Genomic DNA, 21,646 nt, shown 5'->3' with positions numbered 1-21,646 from the left:
GATGCTCTTTCCCCTTACATTCCACATTAAACAACTGTAAAAAAAAATCATAATATAGTGGAGGAGAAGGATATACATACTTAACATTTAATACAAGCTTAATATTCTGAAGCCACTGAACTATTTATCCTTTTGTTATGCCTGTGATGTTGCAGTGACATATTGGGCTATTAGAGGCAAAAGGTGGAGAAAGCTAGAACTTATCCAACTCTTATTTTTTTAAGCTGTCCTGCATTTATAAATGCTCATCTGTTCCAATATCTTTTTTTAAAATCTCTTTCTTTACCTTTTGGGACATTCCCATTCCCTATAGCCCATTCCTGATCAGTATCTATTATTGTAAACAGCTATTTTAGTTTAAAATATTTTTGTCTGCATAGTCAAATCCTATTCTGCCAACTCTCTTTAAGATCACTTTATCCTCAGAATGAAATCCTTAAGTCTGAAATTAGAGAAAATCATTTATCCATCTGAATAAATATTAACTTTGGTATAGCCAACATTTACCAACTAAGCAAACTGAGTCATTGCTTCTCTAAGGACTAATTCTTCTCAGAGGCCAGTCGGAGCAAATGCAGCCTCACCCACAAGTTTTGTATTAGTTTCTACTGGAATATCTTTTTTTTTTTTTTTAAATATTCAAGCATACACACTGACAAAAAAGCACTGAGCGGCCAACAAGAAAACCCAGAACCTTAGGACCTAGATGTCATATGTATCTTCATAACCAGTTTCTACAGTTGAAGATTGGGCGTGGGAGGCGGGGGGAGAGGAGGGTGCATGAGAGAAAGAGAAAGAAACCAGTATGGTACATGGAACTGAAAAACAACAAATAATAAATGCACAGAGCTAACAGACCTGTTAAATCCCATGCATCCTTTGGGGCCCCAATTTTATTACCCTTATTCATGCTGGGGAGTACCAACCTCACAGAAGTACTCACACTAAACTCTATGGGACTGCTCATCAAAGTAAGTACTACTTAAGGAAGGAAGGGTGACAAATCAGGCACCCAAATTAGTTTTAGGGACAGCATTAAGAGTCTCTTTGGTGATGAAAGGATTTTGCTGTATTTGTCAACCAAGATTTTCAATAAATGAGTGAAACTTCCAAATCTCAATTTATATGGTCTCCCCCACGCAGTGTGAGACACATAGCAAAAAATAATAAGAATAATAATGCAGGCACATTTTTATCTTTCATCCTGGTGCTGAAAGACACAAGCACAGAGACAGGAAGAGGACGGGGCTAGATGTGGGGTGTGAAGATGAAGGGAAGGGAAGATGTGCGTAGGGAAGGGCAGAAGGATGGAGGGAGGAGGGGAGCAGATAAAGAACTGAAGGCAGCGGGGCGGGGGGACAAGCAGATGTTGTCGGAAGGGGGTGAACAGAGGTGAAAGGGGGGGGGGGGGGGGGGGGGGAAGGGGGGAAAGGCGACGGAGGGGGGCGGAGGAGGAAGCACAGGGCAGGAAGCAATGCAGGCCGGAGGGAGGGGACAGGGGAGCCCGGGCCTCTCCCCTCACCTGGCAGCCCTTCTTGTGGTGGAACCCGACCACCACGATGTGCAGCACCGGCCCCCGCTGGCTGCAGGGCGGCGGGGGCTTCCCCTGCGTCTCCATGGAGCCCCGCGGCGGCCTCTCAGGAGGATGTTTACAGCGGGCCGGGCTCCTCTGCGCGCCCCGCCTCCCCCGCGCAGGGGCCGACGCGGAATAAGCCCCGAACCAGCCAGGGGCGCTCCACACCCCTTGCCTGTGCCTTCCTCCTCCGCTTCCGCAGCGCCGCAGCCGGCCCGGCCCGCCCCGCCCCGCCGGGGGTGGAGCGGGGAGGGGGCGGTGCAGGGCACCAAGGCCAGCCGCCTCCCTCCTGCTCTGAGTCCTTCTTCCCTTGCAGCTGCTGTCTGAACCTTCCCTCGCCTTCCTCTTCTCCTTCCTTCCATCCTGCTCTCTCTCTCTCTTGTCTTCACAGGCCGGAGAAGGACGGGGGCTGAGAGGGGGCTACTGGGCCAGCGGCATGTGACACCACCCATTTGGTGGCCGTACTGTACCCTCCCGCCTACACACACCGTTGGAAGCTTTTCTGCCTACTTTCACATGAGGCCTGATGACGAGCTGTCAAGTAGTTGCTGAAAAAACGGGGGGAAAGAGTGACATTCTCAACAGGTTCAAATGACCACTCTGAAATATTTGCAGTCATGTATTTTACGTTGGTGATGATATATATTATTTCAAGACATAAAATTGGGTTTCTTTGTAAGGTCAAAGCATTAGAACAACCATCTAAAGGCTAAAACAAGCAAATAATACATTTGTACAGGAATCATTGAAAAGTAATAAGACAGGTGATGTTTTTAGTTAACATCATTATCATCATCATGATCTCTGTTGAGAGTGCATGGGTTACCACAGTCTTCATTGCCTTGAACTTGGCATGTACATAGTTCTGTGCAGGGAAGACTATAGACATAGTTGATTGTGCAGCAAGCCCCTACTGGTACAGGCACAAATAAGGTCTTGTAGAAGCTCCGAAGCCATTGGGCTTTAGAAGAATACAGGAAGTAATTCATCATCCTCATTTTCCCATCCATGTTGCAATGGTGATCCAATATCTTGTTTACCGACATGTGAAGACATCCAAATCTTTGTTTGCCAAGATGTTTTGACATAATCTTCAAAAGTGTCCTCACATGGTGGGAGTTTGGCCAGCGACTTATCCTTTATGATGGCTAGGTTGAGGCACAAGCAATTCAGGTCTCTGTGGTTCTTTTTTTTTCTTGCTGTGGTCATACGGCACTGCTACCACTTTCTTGCTGCAGAAATTCAGACTTGTCCAATGCTCTCTTTCAATTTGACAAGTAAGTTCCCTTTGGTTTGACATTAAACACAGATTTTTTCCCCCCAATACCAAATAGGAATGACACAGAATCATCCCCCTCTGGTGTTATCTGGACTGGTGATCTGCTAGGTCACTCCAATCCTTGACTCTGGGAGCCAGCCTTACCCTGCTATGCTATGAGAACCCCCGCTCCTGGGCTGTTCATGCATGGCCTCTGGCATGTAAGCTGCTCCTTGGATTGTGCAACCGAATGACACTACCCAATATCTCCAGTCCTAGACACAACCCTAGGAACTTCCATCTTGCAGTGTTCAGTTATGCCCGCTGGACGCGGCAAGCTTATATGAGTTTGTCAATTTAACAAAGAAATTGATATGTACCAGGCTTGTTATCCCAAGGGGAGTCTCTGACATGCTTCAAACCAAACACACTGCTTCAGGTAGAAGAAACAAACAGATTTATTAACCATAAAGATACATTTTAAGTGATTATAAGTCAAAGCATAACAAATCCGACTTAGTCAAATGAAATAAAAGCAAAACTCTTTAAGCATTCTAAGCTGATCTTAACATTTTCAGTGCCCTTACAAACTTAGATACTTCTCACCACAGGCTGGCTGGTTGCTCTTCAGCCAGGCTCTTCCCTTTGATCAGCGCTTCAGTCACTTGGTGTGGTGTCTGTAGATGTAGGTGGAAGAGAGAGGAAGAGCATGGCAAATGTCTCTCCCCTTTATCATGTCCTTTCTTCCCTCTTGGCTTCCCCCCACCCTTCAGAGTCCGGTGAGCATTACCTCATCGCAGTTCCAAAGTGACTAAAGGAAGAGGGGTGACTCCCTTGAGAGTCCCACAGATCCTTTTGTTGCTGCCTAGGCCAGCGTCCTTTGTTCCTGTGAGGCTGGGCTGGGTTTGTCCCATACATGCCCTGATGAGGTGTGAATTGCCTCTCAGCTCTTGGAGAGTTTTTGCCTGGGCTTATTTTAAGACATGAAGATATATTTTCAGCCTCATAACTATATACATGAAATTATAACCTATAACCTTACTATAACATTACTTGTAACAATTACTATAACAGCACTATAACAACCATGATCAGTGCATCATGAGCCTTCCGAAGACACCCAACATGACAAACTTTGCATTGGATACCACACAATCATTTTATAAAGATGAAGATGGGGGTGTAGGGTGTTTCCCCAAGGTACAGAGCGTCAGACAGGCCCTCAGTCATTAAGCTCCCCTGTACAAATCAGATGAAAAGACTGTTTCTAAAAGCATAAAAAAAAATGCTCCAGGAAAATCTCAGCATTAACACAATACCCAAGGGCTCAAACTATAACAATAGATTAAAGCCTATAATTACATAATATTTCTCAGCTTCAACAGAATTCTATTATATAGAAAATATACTTTAGGGAACAAAAAACTCCAGAGAACAATCTGCCCTGGCAGCCAAATGATTAGTTTTTAGGCCTTTTCTGTCTCACTTTTTTTATTGTTATAATTTCAAGAAAGAAAAGTGATATGAAATATTAGCTCACTTTAGTGAGAGCTACATCACTCAATACTATAAAAAGGGCAGGGGAATACCTACTTTTCATATTCAGTTGATCAAAGAAACGAAGTGTGAAACTGCTCTCACTGCTATGTGATGTAGACGTTGGATAAATCCTAATGATTTTTTTTCATTGTTCCAAATTCTCTTTCCTGCTATGTGAGGCAATAGAAAGGATAAAAAATTGTTCTGCAAAATGCCAGGCCATGTAATAAAACAGGGATCCTGCTGCTATATCTTAAAGCAACTTGCTTGCCATATTCCCTGCATATTCTGCAGCTTGCCCTATTCATTTTTACTCGTGTACTTATGAAAGAGGAAGGGAGGTGGATGTTGTGATATACACAGTTGGAACAGTCACAGACACATGCAAAGTGCATCTTCCTTATGGAATTTACTCACTCTGTGCATAGCTAATATACAAACAACACAATTAACCATATGTTAACCAAAGCCCTCTTATGCTTAGCTGTAATATTTTAATAATATTGACTGCTACTATACCATTGGCACAATAATTAGAGGGACTTTCTTTATCTGTTACTGCATTCTTAATTAATGACAACCAGGAACTGCCAACTCTTTTTTATTTGCAGTGATGCTTCTTTAATGGATATGCTTTAAATCAAATTTATCTGATTAGAAACACATTTCCACATCCACTATAATATTATCTTAGTTGAAGTCTCAAACATACATTTCTATTTCTCAGATAAAGGCTTAAATTCAGCAGAATTTTATCTTCAGCTTTTCCACTGCAAAAGACTTTGGAATATGCTTTTGCACGTAATTCTGCTCATTTGCTAGTAGTGTGACCGTTTGCAGAATTAATTAGTGTAGGATTTGTATTTGGTTCTAGTTTAGACAAATTGTATGTATGGAGATAGGGCATATCACAGGGTGAGCTGGCTTTTAGAGGAATTGGGACTCAGCTGCACCTGCGCCAAGCTTAGTTCACCTCCCCAGATGAATGAAATAAGAGCAAAAGGGTCACACGATGGACAGCATGTGACAAAAACAAAAAAATTGCCTGCTGGGATTGAAGAGCAGATAGTGAGCAGAAAGGAGAGTTGTGAGCATTGTTCTATAGTGTGGGAAGCTGGTCAGGAAAAAGCCTCTGGGAGCTAGTCTGTGTTGATCAGGGGAATTCTTTGAGTTTTGTGTTTAAACAACAAATTGTGCCCTGAGATAAGGGCCTGAAATAGACTTGTGTGTGTCATTCATTCCTCTTTGGACTGGTGAGACAGCCTCCAGTGTACAAGGGAAACGGAGGGGAGGAAGGACAAGGAAGTTAGTGATAGCAGAGGGTGGAGTTCAATAGTATGTTTGCATGTTCTACAGAGTATGAGGAAGTCAAAATTTATTTTATACAGACACAGAATCTCTATTTGGATATTTAAAATACCCAAGGAGACATCAGTTAAAAAAAAAACTAAAAAGATAATTAGAAAAAGTCTACAACTTTGTTAAAAATTACAGAAAAAGGCAATGAGGCAAATGTTGGAAAAAATACAAAAGTACAAACAAAGGCTCCTATCCTGGACAAGATGGGCGTTAAGTACATGAGTAATCCCATAACTTCAATGGGACTGTTCAAATGCTTAAACCTAAGTATATATGTCGACAGAGAGAATTGTGAGCATTTAACTCTAAATTCCTACAATTCCCTAAGAAGTGTGCGGGTATCCCACAATACAGTATTATTTCTCAGAAGGCAGCATTCCTGAAGATGGCGTGGAAGACACTGGGATGGCTTCCTACAGTGCAGTATGCCTTCTGCAATACAAATTAACACTGTCTGAACAGAAAGCATTGGCACCAACAACCATGTGTGAACACACTCTGCTGAAATAGTTTTGTTGTTGACACTGTATTGGCTGAACTTTTGGTGGTAAACTTTCTAGTATGGACAAGGCAAGGTTTAAAAACTTTTTAAAAATAACAAAATAAAAAAGAATGAAAAATGAAGTTTTACACATACAAGACAATAGGAAAGGCTAAAAAAGTGCCTTCCACTGCACCTTTCTCCCACACTTATGTTGTTTGCTTGGTTCTACTATTAAAAGTAGCTGAGCATCCACAATTCTTGAAAGGCATGCAGCACTTCAGAGTCAGTAGGACTAGTCAAAATATTTAGTACCATCATCACACTTCAATCATTGCCACTTTGGATGCCAATCCAAGATGGGGCACCCGTGTGCATCTTTAGCTTGTAAACTCTTTTTGAGTTGGGATTGTTTATAGTTTGTGTACATGCATATTGTTAGTGCTAACCAAATTAAATGACCAAAAAACTTGGCTAACGCAGAGTTAAGGTTGCCCAGTGATGTCTCATGCCCTAACAGAATGTAGGAGAATGCATAACTTAAACTTCTGAAAATCAAGAAATGAAAATGTAAGGTGACACAAATGTAAAAACTCTGAAAACTAGGAAATACAAAGTTATGCTTCCCCATGCAACACAGTCTTCACTCTGCTCTCCCAAGAGTTGGTAATAGCCACGGGAATTGATTAAAGGCTTGTGTACACTTACATTTCATAGTGCTCTAACTTGCTGGCTCAGGAGCAGGGCTGGCTTTAGCAAGAGTAGGGCCCGATTGCTGCTTGAAAGCCCCGCCCCCAGGAATCGGGCCCCGCTCCAGCCGGGGTCGAGGGGCTTGGGTCTGGGCCGGAGCTGCTGGGGCCGGGTCCAGGGGTGCTTGGCCGGTGCGCTCGGCCGGGGCCGGCACCCCGGCGCCTGAGCCGAGCCGGGCTGGAGCCGCTCGGGCCAGGGCCAGGGGTGCTCGGCCGGGGCCAGGCCCGGGCCGGAGCCGCGGGGCCAGGGCCGGGCCGGTGCGCTCGGTCGGAACCAGGGCCGGCGCCCCGGGGCCCGAGCCAGGCCAGAGCCGCTCGGGCCGGGGCCGGGGGTGCTCAGCCAGCGCTGGGGCCGGGCCGGAGCCACGGGGCTGGGGCGATGCGCTCGGCCAGAACTGGGGCCGGCACCCTGTGGCCCGAGCCGACCTGGCCCGGAGCAGCTCGGGCTGGGGGTGCTTGGCCGGGCCCAGGCCGGAGCCGCGGGGCCGGGGCTGGGCCAGCGTGCTCAGCCGGAGCCGCGGGGCCGGGGCCGGGCCGGCGCCCCGGGGCCCGAGCCGGAGCCAGAGCCGCCGGGGCCGGGGGTGCTTGGCCGGAGCCGGACTGGGCTGCGCCTCATCGGATCCCTCCTCGCGCCCCCCTACCCACCCCAGTTTACCTGCTGCCGCCTGCCCCTGCTTGTTTTCAGACTTCCCGCGAACATCTGATTCGCGGGAAGCAGGGGAGGGGGAGGAGCAGGGGGTGGAGCGTTCAGGGGAGGGGAGGAGGGGGAAGTGATCTGGGCTCGGGGTGGATAGCTGCGGGGCCCTCTTAGCGCGGGGCCCAATTCAGCGGAATCGGCTGAATTGGCCTAAAGCCGGCCGTGCTCAGGGGGGTGAAAAATCACCCCCCTGAGTGCAGCAAGTTTGAGAGCTTTAACGTGCAAGTGTAGACCCAGCGCTCAGAGCTAATCCTCTTGTGGAGATGGATTACCAGGAGTGCTGAGAGAACTCTCTCCCAGCGCTCATGCGCGACCACACTCACACTTCAAAGCAGTGCTGTGGGAGCGTTCCCGCGGCAGCGCTTTGAAGTTTCCAGTGTAGACATACCCTAAGAATTATTTGCTTTGAGCCTTTCCCCCCGCCCTTCAACTCAACTTTCCTCCTTGCCACTCCATGCCTCTCATAAGCTTGGAGGGGCCATGGAAGGTTGTTGGGCTGTGAAGTGTGCCTATAACAGTCAGAGACAGGAAGGGGCAGAAGAATGGAGATGCAGAGTTCCTACCCCAAACTAGGGCCCAGTATATGGGGAGGGACCTCTCCCTATCTATTTGCAGCACAGGAGGCTGAGAGGTGTGAAGAAGCCTCAATTAGATTTTTCTCAGCAAACATCCCATGGAGATGAATACAGCTTGAAACAGTAGGTCTGAGATGTATGAACTGCACCATTCATCTCAGTGGGTGTTCTCATGCTGCTCCTCAGGGCTAGTCTACACTGGCTGCGCTTTAATGTGCCTTGTGTGGTCGTGGCACAGTGCTGGGAGAGAGCTCTCCCACTGCTCTAAAAAACCCACCTCCATGAGGCGTGTAGCTACCAGCGTTGGGTGCACTGAAACTTGCTGCACTCAGGGGTGTGTTTTTTCACACCCCTGAGCCAAAATGTTGCAGTGCTGTAAATTGCCAGTGTAGACAAGCCCTCAGTCTCAGTACTTGTGAACCTGTCCTATGCACGTAGGGCACATCTACACTGGCAAAGTTACATGACCGGCAGTTACAGTGCCGCTCAGAGAGCGCAGAAGGAAAACCGCTGTTGTGCATTCACACTGAGAGCTGCCTGCGCAGTAACCTGTTCACACTTGTGGCACTTGCAGCGCTATTCGGAGCAATGGACTATGGGCAGCTATCCCACAAAGCACCTCTTTCTCTTTTGCCACTAAGAGTTGTGGGAAGTTGGAGGGGGTCACGGGGCCTCCTGGGTCTTGTCCCAATGCCCTGTGAGGCATTGCTTCGCATTCCAGCAATCTATGTGCTTCCATCTGCATTTGGTGCCATCTTTCAAGGGTGCCCTGCCTTTTTTGGGCTGCAGGGTTGGATCCCGAACTGCTGACCAGTATGCTGCTCACTCTGACCAACATGTCACGAGTGGCAGTGGAGTTATTCCTTAAACTACAAAGGCAAGAGAAGTGCGACATTGATCATGCCACAAGGAGGACCTCTGACACAAGATTGCTTGTGGCATTCATGGAGGTGCTGACCACAGTGGGACGCTGCTTTGGGGTTCGGGAAAGAAGCACTGAGTGGTGAGATCACATCGTGATGCACGTATGGGATGACGAGCAATGGGTGCAGAACTTTTGCATGAGGAAAGCCACATTCATGAGACTGTGTGATGAGCTCAGTCCAGCCCTGCGATGCAAAACCACGAGAATGAGAGCTGCCCTGTCGCTGGAGAAGCGTGTGGTGATTGCACTGTGGAAGCTGGCTACTCCAGACTGCTACTGATCAGTTGCTAACCAGTTCGGAATGGGAAAGTCAACTGTTGGAGTCATGTTGATGGAAGTGTGCAGGGCCATTAATCACATCCTGCTCTGAAAGACTGTGACTCGGGACATTGCGTGACATTGTGGCTGGCTTTGCACAAATGGGCTTCCCTAATTGCGGAGGGGCGATTGATGGCACGCACATTCCAATTCTGGCACCAGACCACCTAGCCACCAAGTACATTAATCGCAAGTGGTATTTCTCAATGGTTCTCCAGGCGCTTGTGGATCACCGTGGGCATTTCACAGACATTAACGCAGGCTGGTCCGGAAAGGTGCATGACGCACGCATCTTTGGAACACTGGCCTGTTCAAGAAGCTGCAAGCAGGGACTTTCTTCCCAGATCAGAAAAGCACCGCAGGGGAAGTCAAAATGCCCATTTTGATCCTGGGAGACCGCGCCTACCCCTTAATACCCTGGCTTATGAAGCCATACACGGGGCAACTTGACAGCAGCAAGGAGCAGTTCAACAACAGGCTAAACAAGTGCAGAATGACTGTTGAGTGAGCATTTGGCTGTTTAAAACCCCACTCGTGATGCCTGTATGGGAAGCTGAACATGGCTGATGACAGTATTCCTATGCTTATAGCCACATGCTGTGCGCTCCATAATATTTGGGAAGGGAAGGGTGAAAGCTTCACTCAGGGCTGGACCGCAGAGGCTCAGCGCCTGGAGGCTGAGTTTGAATAGCCAGAGACCAGGGCTATTAGAGGGGCACAGTGCAGGGCCATAAGGATCGGGGTGTCTTGAGGCAGCCATTTGAAGCTGAAAACCACTAATATTTGTTGCTATGCTTGGGATTGCAGTGCTTGTAATGCTAGGAGGTGACTGGTGCACATGATGCAAGAAGGGGCTTAACATAATTGTATGTTGCTTTGCAGTGCTCTTTTTGCTTTCACTTAATAGAATAAAGATTGCTTTCAAACCAACACAATTCTTTTATTAAAAGGCAACTGGAGGAGAGAGTCAAATGAAAAAAGTAATCAGCAGGGAGGGAGATGGGGGATGGGAGAAGGGAAGGTCTCAAGAGGAGGAGGGGTCCTGGGACGGCTACGGATTTGTGTATGTCCAGGGATCATACCCAACCTTCTCCTTTGGAGTACAATGCAGTGGGTGCTGTACTTCAGCTGGGCCAAACTGCAGAGGGTTGGGTGTTGAGTGTAGTGGGAGTCCACAGTGCTGGACTGTGAGGAGGGAGCAGTGGAATGCTGCGGGTAGAGTGGAGCCGGGAGGTTGATAACAGTGTGTTGGCAGTGTGTGGGGGGCGCATGGGAAAGAGTTTTGTGACAGCGGCTGCAGGGAAGGGCGGGCACGGCGCTGCTCGGTTTGAAGAGCTAGTATCGCCTGGAGCGTGTCCTCTTGGTGCTCCATAACGTTTAGGAGCCGCTCTGTGGCTTCTTTCTGGTGTGCTGCGTTCTCCTTTTGGTCCCTCTTCTCACTGTCCCACCACTCCTTCAATTCCTTTTTCTTGGCGGCGGAGTGCATCATAACATCATGCAGAAGGTCCTCCTTAATTCTTCTTGGCCGCTTTCTAATTCTGCGCAGCCATTCTGCCATTGATAACAAAGAGGGAGACTGGGCTCCCAAGGTCATCTCTGTGAAGTTTAAACACAACATTTTACAGAAGCAGTATTTTTGCAACACAGACAACACTGACAGGTTTCAGAGTAGCAGCCGTGTTAGTCTGTATCCGCAAAAAGAAGAACAGGAGTACTTGTGGCACCTTAGAGACTAACAAATTTATTAGAGCATAAGCTTTCGTGGACTACAGCCCACTTCTTCGGATGCATACAACACTGATTCAGTGATTTAAAATACAGCCAGTACTCACACACCTGTCACTAACTGGCTGACCCCAGGCAAGCACACATGAGCCACAACACCCCTAAAATGGTGAGCAGCCGCAGGGGCAGGGTAAATCACTCTTCCCTGCTGTACACTGGGCACGTGGCTCTAGGTGGCACCTGATAATCATTCCTGTCCCCACACTTTCCACAGGATGTGATCATTATGGAAGATATCTCATCACTGAGGGTGATCAGGGAATCAAGGAAGGGTCTTCTCCAAGCCTGCGGCTTCCGCCCTGGCCCCTGTGCGGCTCACCTGTATGCAGCAATGGTTCTCCCCACCCACTGTGATGGCACAATGGCGTGGGAAAGTTACCGTTAATGGGGCAAGAAACAAAGTAGCACTGCCAAGGAACCTGCAGCAGCGGATTGCCCAGTATCTCCACAAGGGTTTCCTGGAGATCTCTGAGGGAGATCCCCGTGAAGTGAGGGAGGCTATCGACAGCCTGTTCCACCGCTCAGACTAGGCATGCGGTGGGAGACAAGCCTGCTTTCTGCAACCCTCCTGCCCCCAACAACTCGCTTCAGCAATTCCCAAAATCAGATCCACTTACCAGGGGCCTCCTCTCCTGTTTGCGCTTTGCCAAGATCTGACTGCTGTGACTGGCTAGGCTCCTCCGGGGTAGAAAAGAGCTCATGGCTGCATGCATCTCTGGCCTCCGAGTCATCCTCTGCGTCTGGGTCCCCCTCTCCCTCTTCGTCCAAGATTCCCTCCTCCTGGCTCGGTCCATTCTCGACTGGCACGTGAGCCAATGAAGCATCCACAGGGGCCTTCGCAGTGGAGGTAGGGTCGCCACCGAGTATCGCGTCCAGCTCTTTGTAGAACCAGCAGCTCGTCGGTGCAGCACTGGTGCGATGGTTTGCCTCCTGCGCCTTGTGGTAGGCGTTCCACAGCTCCTTCACTTTTACCTTACACTGCAATGTGTCCTTGTCATGGCCCCTTTCTATTATGCATGTGAAATCTGTCCGTAGGTATTGTAATTCCTACGACTGGAGTGCAGCTGGGACTGCACCACAGGCGCCAACTTCCCCCCCACCCTGACTCCACCCTTTCCCCATCCCTGCCCTGCCCCCTTCCAACCCTTTCCCCAAATTCCCCGCCCCAACTCAGCCCCCTCCCTGCCCCTATTGGACCCCTTCCCCAAATCCCCGCCCCGGCCCCTCCCTCCCAGCACTTGCCGCGCAAAACAACTGTTTCACGACGCAAGTGCTGGGAACCCCATATTCAAATGATCCCAAATTTGGACCAGTAACACTACAGAGAACTGCATGAGGCAAACCAAATTTCAAGCCAATCTGAGTAAGCAATTGGAATTTTAGACCACTTAGTAGAGTCAACTTTTAAACAGAAAGTGATGCTCAACCTAAACTTAGAGTAGAGCTGGCACTCCGCTATAATATGATGCTGATGCTAGCGGGTGCAGAGTTGCAGCCACAATGATATTTTTGCTTAGGCCTTGCCTACACCCGCTCCCTGAGAGGTGGTAGCTAGAATTCTTCAGTCAACCTAGTGCTGTCCACACTGGGGCGGGGTAGGAGGGGTTAAATTGTTTTAGATACGTCTCTTGGAGTGTGGATTGAGAGCTGTAACTATACCAATGGAAATTCCTAGTGTAGACCAGGCCTGAGTATTTGATGTAGCGTTGCCACCTGTGAGGTACAAAAACCTGGGCCATCCAGGAGGACCCTGAGCCCATCAATCCGGACAGTTGGTGGCAGAGTATATCGAGCACCTTTGTGGATTTCCCAAGGCAGCTGCCACAAAAAAGGGATTATCCTGAGAGAGCCTGGATGGGAGCCAACCTTAATTTGGAGGCTCATTGTCAAAGCCCCTGCGTTTTCCATTGAATTTGGAAGGTGGCGCCGGAGGGGTGCTCAGCATCTCTGCAAATCAGGCCTTGGTGGCACCTGCCCTGCTACAGCCAGATAGGGTGACCAGATAGCAAGTGTGAAGAATCGGATGGGGTGGGGGGGTAATAGGAGCCCATATAAAAAAAAAGCCCCAAATATCTGGACTGTCCCTATAAAATCGGGACATCTGGTCCCCTACAGCCAGAACCTCAGAGTCGCAGCCGCCCGCGCCCGGGGACCCCAGCTACACCACAGCGAGAGCACGATGACTCTGCCATCCATTGGCTAGGGCTGCTAGCGGAGGCAGCTCCGAGAGCTATTCACCCGCCGCCCCCACTTCCGATAGCTGCGATTGGTTAGGTCTGGCTTCAATATGGCGGCCAACGCGACTACCAACCCGTCTCAGCTCCTGCCGCTCGGTAACTCGCTCCCCCGCCCAGGGACAGGGCGTCCCGGCTTGCTCCGGCCGGGGCGGGGGCTTTGCTTTTAGGCGGCTGTCGGTGACGCTGGGGGAGGGGCGATCTCAGGCTCCCCTCCTGACCGGGCTGGGGCGGGTCTCGCGGGCCGTTAGTGCCCGGCCCCGGGACCCGCCTGCCAGACCGCGGCTCGCACCGCGCAGCTCCAGGGCGGGAGGGGCAGCGCGCGCTCCCCTCCCCCACCCCGGTGGCTGGGCTCCTCCCCGCCCAGGCTGCCGGCAGGTGTATCCCGCCCCCCTCCCCCGCTCTTCAGCGGGCAGCACCAGAAGCGGCGGGTGCCCGGCGTGGGGGTGGCTGTTGCTGGAGCCCTCCCCCCCCCCCAATCGGCGTTTCTGCAGTGCCCCCCCCCCCAGCGTGTTTTTAACTCGGTGCCGCCGCTAGTCGTGAGGGGCAGAGCGGCTCCACCGGGAGCTGGGGCCGCGATTCCCGGCTCCAGGAGACCCAGCGGCCAGCTCTAGTCCAGCTCGCTCGCTGCGGCGGTCGGAGTCCCCGGACAGCGTCCGTGGGGTGCCCGGCTGCGGCTACGCTCTAACTTTAACTTGTTTAGGCTTAGTGCAGGTGTCTCTCTGCGCGTTGGGATCATACCCCCAGCTACACGTGTGGAGACCTGCCTGAGGGCTCAGCCACTCCGCACTTGCCTACTCTTAAAACGCTGCAGAGTGGACAAGGGGAGCGGTTCTCCCATCGCTGTAGTTAAACCACCTCCCTGAGGGCTAGTCTAAGGCCTTGGCTACACTCGCGGATTCACAGCGCTGCGCGAGCTCTCTCGCAGCACTACAAGTGCTCCACCTCTCCGAGGGAAATAGCTTGCAGCGCTACGAGCGAGCGTGCAGTGCTGCAGGCGCTGATTACACTGGCACTTTACAGCGCTGCGCTCAGGGGGGTGTTTTTTCACACCCCTGAGCGCAGCAAGTGCAGTGCTGTGAATTGCCAGTGTAGCCAAGGCCTCAGGGTAGGTCTATACTTACCTCCAGATTCGGCAGTAAGCAATCGATCTTCTGGGATCGATTTATCGCATCTTCTCTAGACACGCTAAATCTATCCCGGAAGTGCTCGCTGTTGACGCCGGTACTCCTGCTCCGCGAGAGGAGTATGCGTAGTCGACGGGGGAACCTGCCGCGTGTGGAACCGCGGTAAGTAACTTGTGGTTCGAACTAAGGTACTTCAACTTCAGCTACGTTATTCACGTAGCTGAAGTTGCGTATCTTAGTTCGAACTGGGGGGTTAGTGTGGACCAGCCCTAAGGGCAGGTCTACACTACCCGCCTGAATTGGCGGGTAGAAATTGATTTCTCGGGGATCGAATTATCACGTCTCGTCGGGACGCGACAGTCAATCCCCGAATCAACGCTTGTACTCCACCAGTGGAGGTAGAAGTAAGCGCCGTTGACGGGGGAGCTGCGGAGGTCGATTTGCCGCCGTCCTCACAGTGGGGTAAGTCGGCTCCGATATGTCGAATTCAGCTACGCTATTTGCGTAGCTGAATTTGCGTATCTTAAATTGACACCTCCCCTCCCTCCCCCCCCCCGTAGTGAGGACGTAGCCTAAGGGCTTGTCTGCACTGGCACTTTACAGCACTGCAACTTTCTCACTCGGGGGTGAAAAAACACACCCCTGAGCGCAGCAAGTTTCAGCATTGTAAAACGCCAGTGTAGACAGTGTACCAGTGCTGGGAGCCGCGCCCCTCCTGGAGGTGGGTTTTTTTAGAGCACTGGGAGAGCTCTCTCCCAGCGCTCTGATGTGACTACACAAGCCACGTTAAAGCGCTGCCACTTCAGCGCTTTAACTTTGCCAGTGTAGAGTAGCCCTAATTAGAAGGGCTACATTGACACAGCTGCTCTGATGCAGCAGCACTGCTGACTGGAGAAAGCTCTCCCAGTGGCATAATTACTCCACCTTTGTGAGAGGCAGAAGTTGTGATGGTGGGAGAGTTTCCCACTGTTATAGCATTGGTGTGGACAGTGCTTAGGTCACCTAGCGATGCAAGTTACAGGTTTTTTCATACCCCTAAGCAACATAAGTAATATCAACGTAAGTGGCAGTGTAGACTTCTCTTGAGAGGCGGTAGCTAGGTCGATGGACTTAGGTTGCCTTAATGCAGCTCAGGGGTCTGGATTTTTCAATTGCAGACCAAAGTAGTTAAACAGACCTAATTTTCTAGTGTAGACCAGGCTTTGGCTTTTGACTCAGGCTAGTTTGAGTTTATCCCCAGGCTCGCCTATAACCTTTAATTGAAACTGCTAACCAGAGTTAAATACTGAGGGCATGGCTACACTTGCAGATGTAGAAAGCAACAGAGGGTCCTGTGGCACCTTTAAGACTAACAGAATTTCTGTTAGTCTTAAAGGTGCCACAGGACCCTCTGTTGCTTTTTACAGATTCAGACTAACACGGCTACCCCTCTGATACTTGCAGATTTAGAGCGCTTTGAGTTACACCAGCCTTCATAGAGCACAGTAGGGAAAGCGCTGTAGTCTGTCCACACTGACAGCGCATTGGGGTGGCCGCATTAGCAGCTCTTGCAATGGCCACAGAGAGCAGTGCATGGTGGTAGCTAACCCAGCATGCAAGTGGCTGCAACATGCTTTTCAAATGGGGGGGGCAGGGGGTGGAGTGTGACAGGGAGAGTGTTGTGTGTATGTGGGGGGAGAGCACGTCAGCATGCTGTCTTGTAAGTTCAGACAGCAGCAGACCTCAAAATAACTTTTCCTTATATAAGATTCTATTTCTCTCAAAGATTTTCTAGAATCAGGAACATTAAGAAAAAATGGTTTATGATTAATAGGATACGGAAGGAAAATGTGTTCAAGGTTCCTAAAACATAAATTCTTGATATATCTGGAAAGTGCCTATCACATTGTGGGCACTACCAAAACAGATGAACAGTAATAATAATATTCTACCTTCACCACAAAGTCAGTTGCTACATACTTAAGCTTGGGAGGATTATATTTTTATCCCTAAATATTGGTAAACGTTGATTTTGCTGTACACAAACTGATGAAAACAATATTTCCATCGATATTTGAAATTTACAAGGGCAAAATAAGAAAAATATTGCTTGAGAACTTATTAGAGTTTGCTATAAGGATATTTGTATATTTTGACAATTTATTTTTACATTATAAAGCTTTAAGTTTTTGAATTTCAGTGTCTGCCATTAAATAATTGTCAGATCCGCTATAATTTACTGTAGCTGTGAAAATGTAAATGGATTAAAAATTGGGGTGGGGAGAAATGCTTAAAGCCCATAATTTTGCAAAGCTGTGAAAATTTAGATAAAAATCTAAAAAAAAAAAAAAAAGGTTAAAAATAAACAATCTGTCAAAATTATAAAAGTGAAAATTAAATTCTGCTAAGCCTATATATATATTTTTATAGTGCTCAATATGTTCCAAGTGTTTTACAGATATCTTAGGATGCACCTTATGATTAATAGTGGATATAAAAATAAAAACTATTTTTGCATATACAGTTTTATAAGTATTCTTGGCAATCATTTTGAATGTGTACAGTTTTGCCACATATTCTTAAAAGGAATGTGTTAAAAAAGCTGACCATTTAGTATATGTTTAAGTTTAGATTGTAATCTTGTATAAAATATTTTTTGATTTACAGAGCTTGTGGACAAGTGTATAGGTTCACGTATTCACATTGTGATGAAGAGTGATAAAGAAATTGTTGGCACACTCTTAGGATTTGATGACTTTGTCAGTATCCTTTAAATGTAATATTTGCTATTTACCAATTTTCTTTTTAGAATAAGCTTAATTATTTAGCTGTTTCTTTGGTTATTTTGAATTAGGTGGCTAGAATGAATGCTTCTACTTTTTGCATGGATAAATATGCCACACTAGCTGAAATTATTTTAAAAATTAGGCCACACCATTTTTATAAAATGAAAATACAGGTAAAGTTATTAAATCAAGGCTATTTTAGTTCTTTGTTTTCCTTGACAGTAGACTTCAGACATGGTGTTAGAGGATGTTACAGAGTTGTAAGTATTGCTTCTGTTTTTTTGTGGCTATTTGTGTGCTTTTTTTCTTTTTCTTTCCCATTTACGGAAAAAGTATATTGAATTAGGAAGCAAACCATTTTGACCTCTTTAAAAGATTTGACACAACTGAGTAATTTAGGCTTTAAATTTAAACTATTTGTAAATAATCCAATGGGAATTCATTCTGTACAGCCAGCTCTTAAATAGCTGTGTGTGGCAAGTGGCAAAGTCAGGTGCTGAGTGTGCTTAGCACACCAGTATCCATGCTTTGTGGTTTGGCTTTCTATTCTGACTGGTAGGTAACAGGTCATCTGCTAACCAGCTATAGAGCACTTAAAGATGTATTGCCTTTGCAAAAGGTGAAACTTCTTGTACCTCTTCTTCACTGCAAACAAAAAGTGTTTTTGAACTCAGCCTGGTAACTCATGTGAAGGCTATAAATTGCCTTGTCTTTACTAGGATTTCACATTGAGTTAGTAGACTCGGATTAAGGATTTTCTTTTCTTTTTGTACTGAAGTTGGCCTCACAGAGTGGCAGTCACTCATTTTGTCATATTAAATTTTTTTAACATTTCCTGTTCGGCACCCTTGACTCTTTTCCCCTGAACTCCATGTTGAATTCTCCATTAGTTTAATGTTTGTTTTTGACACATAGGCAAAGAGTTAAAAAGTAGGTGTAATCTGGGATAAGAAAGCATTTGTTACCTTTATCTTGCAACGTTATTCATGTTGCCAGTTGAAACTTTTTCATATGTTGAGGGCAGTGGAGGATGTCCCCAAAACTGTATTGTGATTCATCTAAATTCTGTGTTACTCTTGGTAAATAACCCAGCCTATTAGAGCCATGTGTAACTACAGCTCTTACCACAAGTCCGGATTTATTTTGTAAACTTTATATATTAAATATTTTTCTTCCTAATGTTTGATCAGTGAAATCACACCTGAAGGAAGAAGAATAACAAAATTAGATCAGATCTTGCTAAATGGAAATAACATAACAATGGTAAGTCAGGTGTACTACTTCTTTTTGCACTGGTTCTTAGTATATGTGGAATTCAGTTATTGACTAAATCATTCAACTAAGATTGACCTCATATTTATTTTAAATTTTAAAAACATGTTCTGACGGAATAATCACATGAAATCTCATACTGTAATCCTAGACTTAAATTTCTTGATTAGACATGTTGCATGTTATGTTTTGAAAACAAAAGTGAAAATATAAGCATGAACTTAGTTGTATCTTAACGTACAGTAAACTTAGAACATAATACTCCTGATGCATGCGAATCAGGGCTGAAGCAGTAATTGATTATTGTAGGTCTGATACTGCAGCCAATATTTTATTTTTCCTATTGCCTGCTATGAGACTATGGGCCAGATTTTGCACCAGAGAAGCTTAAGGCCCACTGTAATCAGAGGGACTAAGTACTTGCTTAAATGTTGTAGGATGAGGACCTGAATGACTAAAGACTGCACAATAATACCTATCATGGTAATCTGTTTTGTCTATTATCTTTAAAGAAAAAAACTACTTGTTCAATTTTTGTTTTTTTTTAAATAAAGAGAAATGTCCGTAAAATAAATATGATAGTTCCTATATCTTTTTTACATTTCTTTCTTTAAAGTTTATTGAGTTAAAGCATTGCTCTTAAACTGCACTCTGAAGAGAGCACATGGTGCTGTCTTGCCTCTTTGTTACAACTGCATCTGTGAATGTCCAGGCTCTTCATTATAAAGCAAGTCTGTTTGTAAAAGCAGCTGGAAATGAGCAGCCAACCTGTATACCTTTATTTGGGGCTGCTGCTACACAAGAAGAAGAAGAAGAAGAAGAAGAAGAGAGGAGACAGGAGCAGAAAAACTGTTCCTCATTTAGGAAGTGAACTTTATAGTCCATCTACTTTTAAAAGTGTGCTATTGTGTTTTTAAACTGAAAATCTTCCCACCAACTGAATGCCAAAGAAAAGAAAATTAGTAGCAGTTTTTTATCTAGACATTCCTTTTTATTGTGTTGAATGTTCCTACATTTCTTGGTTTCTCATTCCTGAAACATATCTAAGCATGCATTTATCTGGTGGCAACAGATTCCCACTGGAGTGAGGAAAAAGTTTTATTCAATCATGACTTGTTGGCTAAAATACATATATAAAATGAGAACATTTACATTGGTAAATGTTCTGCTCAAATACTAATCAGTCATGGTATAAATGATACACAATATAGGCTAGAAAATTTCAGAATAGGAGTTTAGCAAGCACAGGAAGTTTCACAACATTTTACTATCTTATAAAAGCTATAATGTCTCTCATTTTATCTGATTATTTAGCTGCTCTTTGTAAGAATAGAATTAGGGAGTGATTTAGTTCAAAATGGGTCAGTTTACCTATAAAAGTACACGTGTGTTATGTTCTAGTATTACTTTAAATTTTCCATCTGTTTTAAAAATATTTTCAGTAGTGTTTAATAATAAATATGTACAAAGTCATATCTGACAATTCTCACTTTAAATCTTGAAATCGAACGTGTACTATGCTTCTTCATACTGCATCTCTTAAATTGTCCTTTTCTTATACAGCTGGTTCCTGGAGGAGAAGGACCTGAAGTGTAAATTGATTCATTTGTCATCTATGAAGACTCTTGTTATATATTCTGTTATCTCAATGGAGTGCTTTTGGTTTTCATTTTGTTTACATTTAAAGTTGATATTTGATAAAAGGTAAAATTTCCTATTCAGGGAAGATGCATTGCTGATGCTGACTTTGTAAGTTAAAATCATGACTTTATTGTAAAGACCGATCTGCTGTTCAGAATAAAACAAACATTTTCTTTTTGTTAAATATGTTGGTTGGTTTTATTTAATGCAGTAGAAAAGATATCTGCAGTTATGATCTTTAAAAATAAAAAATAGGAAGAAACAAGGAACTTGAGATCAGAAAGGTTTCAGAGTAGCAGCCGTGTTAGTCTGTAGTCCACGAAAGCTTATGCTCTAATAAATTTGTTAGTCTCTAAGGTGCCACAAGTACTCCTGTTCTTCTTTTTGAGATCAGAAAGTTAAGGCTGAGACTCAATCTCTAAGTGGCTCAGAAGCAAAATAGTACCACTCAACAGTAAGTAGATTCTTCTGGATGCTTTTCCTCTTGACCCAGAGGGCTCAGCTCATTGGATGTGATTCCAGGTTTGTTAGAGCTTTTCTAAATAAAATAAGAAAATGATGCAGTCTTTAATGTAATGGACAAGAAAAATTGAGATTGGTTCTAAAGTATGCCCCCTGCAGCTTATTACTTCTTTACACTCTTCCCCTTTGGTCTCCTCCTGCCTTGGAGAAAGATCACAGCTGCCTGCCATTACTGCACAGATGTGCAGTAGAGAGGGATGGACCTTGTTGTGGGTAACTAATGAATTGCCTAGTATCACCAGAAAAGGGAAGGAGAATCAGTGGAAAGGGCTTGGTGAAGGAGGAGACTCCGGGGGTGGGAAAGTATGCCAGAGAAATTGTTCTTCTGGACTATGCTGAAGCAAATGATGTCCTTCTACTTTATCTGACTGAGGTAAGCCATGGTCTCTGTTTGCTGGGATCCTGGCTGACGTAAGCTGAGGGCAACTTTGTGTAGTCTTAAATGGGGAAAGGCCTTTTTTTCAGTAAAACTTCTCAGAGTGTATTTGTTTTGAGAGTCTGAACTATTTTTTGTCCTGCTTAGACTGGCCTGTGAGAGTCAACCTTCAGTGGCTTCCTCTGTCCTTCCCCCTCCAGCCTCTTCTGTGACAATGGTTTAATTCTATTTATTATTTTACAAAAGTGCTAACTTTCTGTTGATTAGAACATTATCTTTACATACTATTTAACCCCAAACTCTCTATTTCATTTACTAGAAATTGATAGTCTTCACTCCTTTTAAATGATACTGGCTCCAGCCAGCACAATTTTCAGTCTTCTCTATCCTCATAGTTATTATCCTAGTCCTCACTCTCCTGACACTGAAAATAGGCTAGTGCAAAACATA

At 46.1% G+C, this 21,646-nt stretch overlaps 2 protein-coding genes across 3 annotated transcripts in view; one reads left to right on the top strand and one right to left on the bottom strand.

Moving 5' to 3' along the window:
* The window catches only part of AVL9 (AVL9 cell migration associated), a 71,670-nt gene extending 69,880 nt beyond the window's left edge, over positions 1 to 1,790 (bottom strand). For both annotated transcript variants that reach the window (XR_004644509.1, XM_034761145.1), the window contains exon 1: positions 1,523 to 1,790. Coding sequence is in view for 1 of the 2 variants with exons in the window: in XM_034761145.1 (XP_034617036.1) it covers positions 1,523 to 1,618 (96 nt within the window). In the remaining variant the exon portion in view is untranslated. The remainder of the gene's footprint in view (positions 1 to 1,522) is intronic.
* Positions 1,791 to 13,508: 11,718 nt separating this feature from the next.
* On the top strand, positions 13,509 to 20,482 carry LSM5 (LSM5 homolog, U6 small nuclear RNA and mRNA degradation associated). The gene is made up of 5 exons (XM_034761144.1): positions 13,509 to 13,592; positions 17,267 to 17,362; positions 17,618 to 17,645; positions 18,576 to 18,648; positions 20,221 to 20,482. Exons 1-5 carry the CDS (start codon positions 13,547 to 13,549, stop codon positions 20,251 to 20,253), a joined length of 276 nt encoding a protein of 91 aa, XP_034617035.1. The 5' UTR covers positions 13,509 to 13,546; the 3' UTR covers positions 20,254 to 20,482.
* Positions 20,483 to 21,646: the final 1,164 nt, after the last annotated feature.

The sequence above is a fragment of the Trachemys scripta genome, chromosome 2, assembly GCF_013100865.1.
Source record: "Trachemys scripta elegans isolate TJP31775 chromosome 2, CAS_Tse_1.0, whole genome shotgun sequence".
Taxonomy (NCBI): Eukaryota; Metazoa; Chordata; order Testudines; family Emydidae; genus Trachemys; species Trachemys scripta.
Note: the sequence above shows the minus strand (reverse complement) of the source record. Positions and strands in the feature narration are given on the sequence as shown.

What these genes read in the sequence shown, in the direction of transcription:
- LSM5 (XM_034761144.1), top strand. Translation starts at nt 13,547, where the DNA reads ATGGCGGCCAACGCGACTACCAACCCGTCTCAGCTCCTGCCGCTCG. An exon ending in GTCTCAGCTCCTGCCGCTCG is followed by an intron (nt 13,593 to 17,266) that starts GTAACTCGCTCC and finishes TTTGATTTACAG; the next exon opens with AGCTTGTGGACAAGTGTATA. An exon ending in ATGGAAATAACATAACAATG is followed by an intron (nt 18,649 to 20,220) that starts GTAAGTCAGGTG and finishes TTTCTTATACAG; the next exon opens with CTGGTTCCTGGAGGAGAAGG.